Source organism: Loxodonta africana, chromosome 9 (genome assembly GCF_030014295.1).
Source record: "Loxodonta africana isolate mLoxAfr1 chromosome 9, mLoxAfr1.hap2, whole genome shotgun sequence".
Lineage (NCBI taxonomy): Eukaryota > Metazoa > Chordata > Mammalia > Proboscidea > Elephantidae > Loxodonta > Loxodonta africana.
The window spans coordinates 15,611,101-15,620,668 of record NC_087350.1 but is presented as its reverse complement, the minus strand read 5'-3'; the positions used below and the strand labels follow the sequence as shown (position 1 = coordinate 15,620,668).

At 43.4% G+C, this 9,568-nt stretch overlaps 1 protein-coding gene across 1 annotated transcript in view; it reads right to left on the bottom strand.

Moving 5' to 3' along the window:
• Positions 1-6,443: 6,443 nt before the first annotated feature.
• BICD2 (BICD cargo adaptor 2) overlaps positions 6,444-9,568 on the bottom strand; it is a 107,712-nt gene continuing 104,587 nt past the window's right edge. Inside the window, exon 8 of the mRNA XM_064291065.1 lies at positions 6,444-6,682. Within this exon, the coding sequence (XP_064147135.1) occupies positions 6,557-6,682 (126 nt within the window). The 3' untranslated portion in view covers positions 6,444-6,556. The remainder of the gene's footprint in view (positions 6,683-9,568) is intronic.

The following is a 9,568-nucleotide window of genomic DNA, read 5'->3' as shown; positions in this document are numbered from 1 at the left end:
GTCCCTGATCATACAGCCAAACCATTGGCCACAGCCCATGAATTAACACACAGCCATACAGCTGGCCATTTTTCCTTCCAAGCGAAGTGAACAACCATGTGCACTGCTTGACGTTCTGCCCATTGGGAGGATTTCCCGTCACTGCAAGCCTTCAGGGAGGTGGCAGAAAAGGACCGTAGTGCTGCTGCTGTCCACTTTTGAGTGGTGCCTGCATATCGTTCAGAACTATCTGTAAACCAGGCATGAGTTTTCTCTTTCTCAGTCAATTGATCATAAGGCACTCTCCATGAGGCCATAGGTACAGACTGGGAGATGGAAGGTAATATGACAGGAGTGGAGACCATGGGCATTCGGGCCACGTCCTCATACAACTTACTTGTGCCTTCAGGTCCTACTGAGGCCCGATTTAGTATATACCACTCCATTTAATGATGGAGTGCTGCTGTGCATGTCCAGCTTCACGGCTATGTAGGTCAGACGATACCCAGTTCATGATGGGCAGCTCAGGCCACATGGTGGCTTGGTGGCCGATGGTTAAGGGTTCATTCTCTAGTATGGCCCAGTAACAAGCCAAAAGCTGTTTCTCGAAAAGAGAGTAGTTATCTACAGAGGATGGCTCCAAAATCCTAAGGGTCTATGCTGTGATTCACCAATAGGAGCCTGCCAAAGACTCCAAACAGCATCACTATCTGCCACTAACACTTCAAGCACCATTGGATCAGCCAGATCATATGGCCCAAGTGGCAGAACTGCTTGCACGGCAGCCTAAACTTTTTGCAGAGCCTTCTCTTATTCTGGGCCCTATTCAAAACTAGCAGCTTTTCGAGTGACTTGATAAATATGCCCGAGTAGCACACCCTAATGATGACACGTTGTCTCCAAAACCCAAAGAGGCCCACTAGGCGTTGTGCCTTTTTGTTGTGGGGGGGCCAGGTGCAATAGCTGATCCTTCACTTTAGAAGGAATATCTTGACATGCCCCACATCACTGGACCTCCAGAAATTTCACTGAGGTGGAAGGCACCTGAATTTTTGTTGGGTTAATTTTTCACCATCTAGCACGCAAACATTTTACCAATAAGTCCAGAGTCATTGACACTTCTTCCTTACTAGGTCTAATCAGCATAATGTCATCAATGTAATAGACCAGTGTGATGGCTTTTGGAAGGGAAAGGCAGTCAAGTTCCCTGCAAACTAAATTATAACAGGGCTGGAGAGTTGATATACTTGAGGTAGGATAAACCAAAACCCATTGCCATCGAGTCGATTCCAACTCACAGCAACCCTATAAAACAGAGTAGAACTGCCCCAGAGAGTTTCCAAGGAGCAGCTGGTGGATTCGAACTGTTGACCCTTTTTGGTTAGCAGCCGTAGCTCTTAACCACTGCGCCACCAGGGCTCTTTGACATAGGACAGTGGAGGTGTATTGCTGGCTTTGCCAACTGAAGGCAAACTGTTTCTGATGGTCCTTCGGAACAAGTATGGAAAAAAAGGCATTAGCCAGATCAATAGCTGCATACCAGGTACCAGGAGATGTAGTAATTTGCACAAGCAATGAAACCACATCTGGAACAGCAGCTGCAATTGGAGTCACAACCTGGTTAAGTTTTGGATAACCCACTGTCATTCTCCAAGATCCATCTGTTTTTTGCACAGGCCAAATAGGCAAGTTGAATGAGGATGTGTTGGAAATCACTACCCCTGCATCCTTCAAGTTCTTGATGGTGGCAGTAATCTCTGAAATCCCTCCAGGAATGTGGTATTGCTGTTAGTTTACTATTTTCTTAGGCAGGGGCAGTTCTAATGGCTTCCGCTTGACTTTTCTGACCATAATAGCCCCTACTCCATTTGTCGGGGATCCAATATAGGGGCTCTGCCAGTTGCTGAATATATCTATTCCAATTATGCATTCTGGAACTGGGGAAATCACCGCAGGATGGGTTTGGGGACCCACTGTGAGACAGACATGAGCTAAAACTCCATTAGTAACCTGACCTCCATATGCCCCTACTCTGTGGGCCACAGTGACGTTTTGAGTCTCCTGAAACTAGTGTCAGTTCAGAGCCATTATCCAGTAATCCCCCAAAAGTCTGATTATTTCCTCTTCCCCAGTGATCAGTCACTCTAGTAAAAGGCCATAGACTCCTTTGGGTAAGGCAGGGAGAAAGGTTAATAGTATAAGTTTCTGACAGTGTATCAGAGACCTTCCTCAAGGGGACTGGCCTCTTCTTCATTCAAGGGGTTGTGGGTCTTTGAACTCGCAAAAGTCTGGGAATTGACTGAGGGGCCATGACTCTATTCTGGCGATCTGAGCTAGACTGCTGTTCATTTGACCTAGAATTCTTCCACCTGTACAGATCAAGTAAATATTTTGTAGATTTCCTATCTATTTCACTCCTACGGAGACCGTGACTGAGTAGCCAACCCTATAAGTCCATATCTGTCAGACTATTCTGATTACTTCTTTGACTCTGATATCCATTATGATAACCATGCCCACCTTGTCTTTATTGATTGCTTACCACCATTTGCCCCGTACCACCACAGGGTCCAATCAGCCCCACTGTAGTTAGGTGTAGTTAGGGCAGTTACCACTGTCAAATATAACTTACTTAAAATAGCAGTCACAGCAGTCTTTTGGGATGCTGGGACTCCCTTCACAAATTTGTTCCTCACTGTTGTGGTAAAAGGTGTGTCCTCTGGGCACTCCATGTGTGGGTCTGTGGGTCTAACCTGATAAATCCACTGTAGCATGCCAGTTTCTCTAAGTCTTTGGATACCTTCTACAGTACACCAAGGCAGGTCTGGTACTTCAACCTGACTAAGTGTAGGCCACTTCAAAATCCATACTTCAGTGACCCAACTAAATAAACTCTTAGATCCGTTTCTCACCTTTTGAGCTGAAACATTGAAGGAAGAATCTGTGTGTAGTGGGCCCATATCAGTAAACTCAGAGCGACCCATCTTTATGTTCCCTGCACCATTATATACCCTTAATAGCCATTCCAACACATATTCCCCAGGTTTCTGTTTGAACATTGTCTTAGGCTGGGTTCTTTAGAGAAGCAAAACCAGTAAAGTGCATAAATATCTACATAAAGAGATTTATATCAAGGAAATGGCTCATGTGGTTGTAGAGGCTGGAACATTCCAAATTCATAGTATAGGCTGGAGCTTTCTCCTGATTCACGTAGCCACAGTGGCTGCCGAACCCAAGATCGGCAGGTCAGACAGCAGGGCTCTTGCTCACTCTGTGAAGGCTGATGAATCCCAAGACTGGCAGACAAGGCTGCAGGTAAGCTGCTAGCTCAAGCCCAAGAACCAGAAGTCAGAGGAACAGGTGCTGGCACAGGATCCAGAGTGAGCAAAAGCCTGAGAGCCTTGCTAGGGAGTCCACTTATATTTGACGCAGGTCACACCCCCAAGGAAACTCCTCTTTAACTGAATGGCTACTCACAGCAGATCCCATCGTGAATGTGATCACATTACATCAAATCTCATCATGGAAGTGATCATATCATCATACGACTGCCAAGCTACATCATTACTGCTGAACCACTGAGAATCATGGCCCAGCCAAGTTGACACACAACCTTAACCATCACACTCATAATCATATTGATGAACATCCCTTCTATTCCAATTTTCTTGAGGTTTTCATCAAGAAAGGGTGTTGGACACTCTTATTCAACATTGTGCTGGAGGTCCTAGGTCAGAAAACCCTAAAGAATCCCCAAGAAAACTACTGAAATTAATAGAAGAGTTCAGTAGAGTGTCAGGATACAAGATAAACATACAAAAATCACTTGGATTCCTCTACACCAACAAAAAGAACATTGAAGAGGAAATCACCAAATCAATACTATTTATAGTAGCCCCCAAGAAGATAAAACCTTACCAGAGATGTAAAAGACCTATATAAAGAAAACTACAAGACACTACTGCAAGAAACCAAAAGAGACCTATGTAAGTGGAAAAACATACCTTGCTCATGGATAGGAAGACTTAACATTGTAAAAATGTCTATTCTACCAAAAGCGATCTATAGATACAATGCAATTCTGATCCAAATTCCAACGACATTTTTTATGAGACAGAGAAACAAATCACCAACTTCATATTGAAGGAAAAGAGGTCCTGAAAAAGTAAAGCATTACTGAAAAAGAAGAACAAAGTGGGAGGCCTCGCTCTATCTGATTTTAGAACCTATTATACCGCCAGAGAAGACAAAACAGCCTGGTACTGGTACAACAACAGATACATAGACCAGTGGAACAGAATTGAGAATCCAGACATAAATCCATCTACATATAAAAAAGGCAGCTGATATTTGGCAAAGCCCCAAAGTCAGTTAAATGGGGAAAAAACAGTCTCTTTAACAAACAGTACTGGCATAACTGGATATCCACCTGCAAAAAAAATGAAACAAGACCCATACCTCACACCATGCATGAAAACGAACTCAAAATGGATCAAAGACCTAAATATAAAATCTAAAATGATAAAGATCATGGAAGAAAAAATAAGGACAATGCTAGGAGCCCTAATACATGGCACAAACAGTATACAAAATATTATTAACAATGCAGAAGAAAAACTAGATAACTGGAGGCTCCTAAAAATCAAACACCTATACACTGCTGGTGGGAATGTAAAATGGTACAACCACTTTGGAAATTGATTTGGCCCCTTCCTTAAAAAGCTAGAAATAGAAATACCATAGGATCCAGCAATCCCACTCCTTCGAATATATCCTAGAGAAATAAGAGCCTTTACAAGAACAGATATATGCACACCCATGTTCACTGCAGCACTGTTTACAACAGCAAAAAGACGGAAGCAACCAAAGTGCCCATGAACGGATGAATGGATAGATAAATTACGGTACATTCACACAGTGGAATACTATGCATCAATGAAGAACAATTATGAATCCATAAAACTTTTCATAACATGGAGGAATCTGGAAGGCATTATGCTGAGTGATAATTTCAGTTGCAAAAGGACAAATATTGTATGACTATTATAAGTACTTGAGAAATAGTTTAAACAGAGAAGAAAATATTCTTTGATGGTTACAAGGGGGGGAGGGAGAGAGGTTTTCACTAATTAGATAAAAAAAATTAGATAATAAAAAAATTAGATAGTGGCTGAGAAATATTTTAGGAGAACGGAAAGACAACAGACAATAAAGAAAAGGTCAGCACAACTGGACTAAACCAAAAGCAAAGAAGTCTCCTGAATAAACTGAATGCTTCAAAGGCCAGCATAGCAGGGGCAGGGGTTTGGGGACCATGGTTTCAGGGGATATCTAAGTCAACTGGCATAATCAAATCTATTAAGATAACATTCTGCATCCCACTTTGGAGAGTGGTGTCTGGGGTCTTAAATGCTAGCAAGCGGCCACCTAAGATGCATCAATTGGTCTCAACCCACCTGGACCAAAGGAGAATGAAGAACACCAAAGACATGAGGTAATTATGAGCCCAAGAGACAGAAAGAGCCACATAAACCAGGGACTGCATCAGCCTGAGACCAGAAGAGCTAGACGGTGCCCAGCTACAACCAATGACTGTTCTGACAGGGAACAGAACAGAGAACCCCTGAGGGAGCAGGAGAGCAGTGGGATGCAGACCCCAAATTCTCGTAAAAAGACCAGGCTTAATGGTCTGACTGAGACTAGAAGGATCCCAGTGGTCATGGTCTCCAGGCCTTCTGTTAGTTCAAGACAGGAACCATTCCCAAAGCCAACTCTTCAGACAAGGATTGGACTGGACAATGGGATAGAAACTAATACTGGTGAAGAGCGAGCTTCCAGGAACAAGTAGACACATGAGACTAGGTTGGCATCTCCTGTCTGGAGGGGATATGGGAGGGCGGAGGGGGTCAGAAGCTGGCCAAATGGACACAAAAAGAGAGTGGAGGGAAGGAGTGTACTGTCTCATTAGGGGGAGAGCAATTAGGAGTATATAGCAAGGTGTGTATAAATTTTTTGTATGAGAGACTGACTTGATTTGTAAACTTTCACTTAAAGCACAATAAAAATTTTAAAAAAGGTGTTGGATTTTATCAAATGCTTCTTCTGTATCCATAGAGATGATCAAGTGGTTCTTTTCCTCTGTTCTATTGATGTGTGTGGTATATTACATTGATAAGGAGCCTTGGTGGCACAGTAGTTAAGTGCTCACTGAAAGATGAGTGATTGCAACCCACCAGCTGAGAAAGATGTTGCAGTCAGCTACTATCAAGATGTACAGCCTTGGAAACCCCATGGAGCAGTTCTACTCTGTCCTATACGGTTGCTGTCTTACTTATCTAATGCTGCTGTAACAGAAATACCACAGGTGGATGGCTTTAATAAACAGAAATTTATTAAGGCAATTTAGGAGGCTAGAAGTCCAAACATAGGGCGCCAGCTCCAAACATAGGGCGCCAGCTCTAGGGGAAGACTTTCTCTGTCAGCTCTAGGGGACACTGCCTGAACAGACGTTATGACCTTGTTTCCTTTCTACATTTGTGGGTCCAGTATTCCTTGGAGATCTCCACGTGTCATGGCATCAATCTTCCCCTGGGTCTAGGAGGTTCTCAGCACAGGGACCCTGGGTCCAAAGGATGTGCTCCACTCCCGGTTCTTCTTTCTTGGTGGTCATCAGGTCCATCCCCTTTCTGCTTGCTTCTTTCTCCTTGTAAGATAAAAGGTGTTAATCAAGGAAGTGTGTGACTTAAGTAAGGGTGTGATTCAAGGCAGTGACTTAAGGGCATGACTTGAGCAAGGGTGTGATCTTGAGAAAGTAAGTCACACCTTTTATCCCTGCACTGAGAACTTCCTAGACCCAGGAGAACTACAGAACTCCCATTAGTATTTTTTTGTAGGAGCAGTCTGGTGGATATGAACTCTCTTAGCTTTTGTTTTTCTGGGAATGTTTTAATTTCACCCTCATTCTTGAAGGACAGTTTCATTGGGTACAGTATTCTTAGTTGACAGTTCTTTTCTTTTAGCATTTTAAATACAGTCATGTGTCATTTAACATCCACAATATGTTCTGTGAAATAGGACGTTATATGATTTGGACATTGTGAACATCTTATTATTTTCTTATGGCAACTTTTAGATAGAAGTGTTCCTTATCAAGGGACAGGGAGGGCCCAGAATTCCGCTCGCTGCTGTCTGGGCCCGGGTTGGTGGCTGCATCCTGAGGGAATGAGGGCGTGGCGAGGGTACGTACTGAGCTGGCAAAGTCTGAGGACTGGGCCTCTAATTAGATGAAGTCCTGGGGCACTCAGGAAGGTATGAGGCCCTTTGGAGGCCCGAACAGTCCTTCAGGCCAAGTTTGCTGAGGATGAGGTCTAGATGTGTGGGGCAAACCCAGGGTAGGTTCCCCAAGCATGAGCTGGTCCAGGGTGCAAAGGTGGTGGCTTCCTCCTGGCTATGTCCGGTTACATCCACTAAGTCCTATTTTCCCATCAGGATTTCTGAGTTTATGGGAACATGGATATATAAGCAGTCAGACATTGCCTGAACAGACGTTATGCAGTGCATGGCTGTATATTTTTCCATTGCCTTCTGGCCTCCAATGTTTCTGAGGAGAAATCAGCACTTAATCTTATTGGGGATCCGTTTTATGTGACTGCTTCTCTCTCACTGCTTTTAGGATTCTATCTTTACTTTTGGAAAGTCTGACTATGATATGTCTTGATGTAGATATCTTTGAGTTCTTTGAACTTCTTAGATTTGTAGATTGAGGAAAATTTCTGTCTTTATTTCTTCAAATATTCTTTTTGTCCCTTTCTCTCATTTCCTCTGGAATTTCCATGATGTGTATATTAGGTTTCTTTATGTTGTCCCATAATTCCATTAAACTGTGCTCAGCCTTCTTGAGTCTCTGTTCTTCTTGCTCTTCGGTCTCTGTAATTTTAACTGTCTTATTTATCCTCTAATTTGCTGATCCTTTCCTCTGCCTGATTACATCTGTGATTATATCCTTCCACTGTGTTTTTCAATTCAGTTATTGTCCCTTTTGGTTGCAATATTTCTGTTAGGTTTTTTTAATCTAATTTTTTTTTTAGATCCTCATTTTGTTCTTGCATTTTCCTTATTTATTTTAGGTCTTTGTCCATTTTTTCCCTTAACTCTATTTTAACATTATTGTATTATATTCTTCCATCCTTTTCATTATTCAGTCTTTCATAGATGCACTTTCACACCTTTCATTATGTTCATTTGGACTGGCCAGGGTTTCTCTTTTCTTTTTGTGTTTTGTAATTTTTGTTATGGAAAAAAAATTTTTTGTTTGTTTTTTTTGGTTGGGTTAGGGCATTGGAATTTTTGAGGATGTTAACTTTCTCAGTTCTCCCCAGTGTTTGGTGTTTTTGTCCACAATACTTTCTGCAAAAAAATAAAACCTCTTAGGCATGCAGAGCCTTAGGCCTTTGTTTACCACTTCCTCTCCCTCTTTGTGATAGCTCCTTCTCTCTTCCTGGTTTAATAAGGATTTGAAAGTTCTATATCTTGGTTTTCAACTTTCATTGTCCCCAAACACACCAGTGGCATAGTGGTTAACAGCTCGGCTGCTAACCAAAACGTTGGCAGTTCAAATCCACCAGTTCCTTGGAAACCCTGTGGAGCAGTTCTACTCTGTCCTTTAGGGTAACTATGTGTTGGAACTGACTCAATGGCACCTAACAACAACAACAACAACAAACATACCAGAGAACATGCTGTAATCAATCTGTCCACCAGCAGGCGCTGTCACTCAGGTGAGATATGCACCAATCTGTCTACCAGGAGGCACAGTCCTCTCTCTGGCTATTACTTCCATCCTTTCTCTGTTTTTGCAACCATGTTTTCAGTTGGAAAATTCACACCCAGTGAGCCCCCTTCAGGGCTGAGTGTTACTCTTTGGTTTTCCAAGAGGTCTTCTTGTCTGCTCTGTGTGGGCTGCTTATATCTGGGCTGGCATTCAGGGGAAGAACAGGCAGACTTTCTTCCTTATCAAGATGAGAGGAGCTGGCACTCCCCAAGAGGACCTCCAAGAGATCTTTATTGTTGGTTTCAGGGCCCCAGTGGCCCTGTGGTGATTTGGGAGCAGTCTCCCTTAGGTGACCCACCTCCCGGCTCCGCTGTAGAGAATCTTGTGTAGGAATTCGTATCAGTCCAGCAGCTGAGAGTTATTGGATGGGGGGGGGGCTGCCATGCTCTGAATGAACCCCTGAAACCCAAACCCAGTGCCAGGGAGGTCTTATTACTTTTGGAGCCATCCCTGCCCACCTTTTCTGGTAGTTTATTGGATGTGGGTTTAGCCTCCACTCTAGATGCCTGCTTGCTAGCACTCAGCAGCCTCAGTGCCAACTGGGGAGCAGACAGACCTGAACTGACACCCAGGGACGTCTGTTCTGTTGGCCTCAGAGATTTGAATATGGGGTCTGCAGGGAGGCAGGCAGAGTGCTGAGTATGGAAACAGACTCCACTGCAGTGTGCCTTCTATAGCAATTTGGAGCAGCTTGTCAGCCACCCATGACTAAATCAGGGAGGGGCTGTCACACTCCAGTTGGACCCCTAGGGACATCTG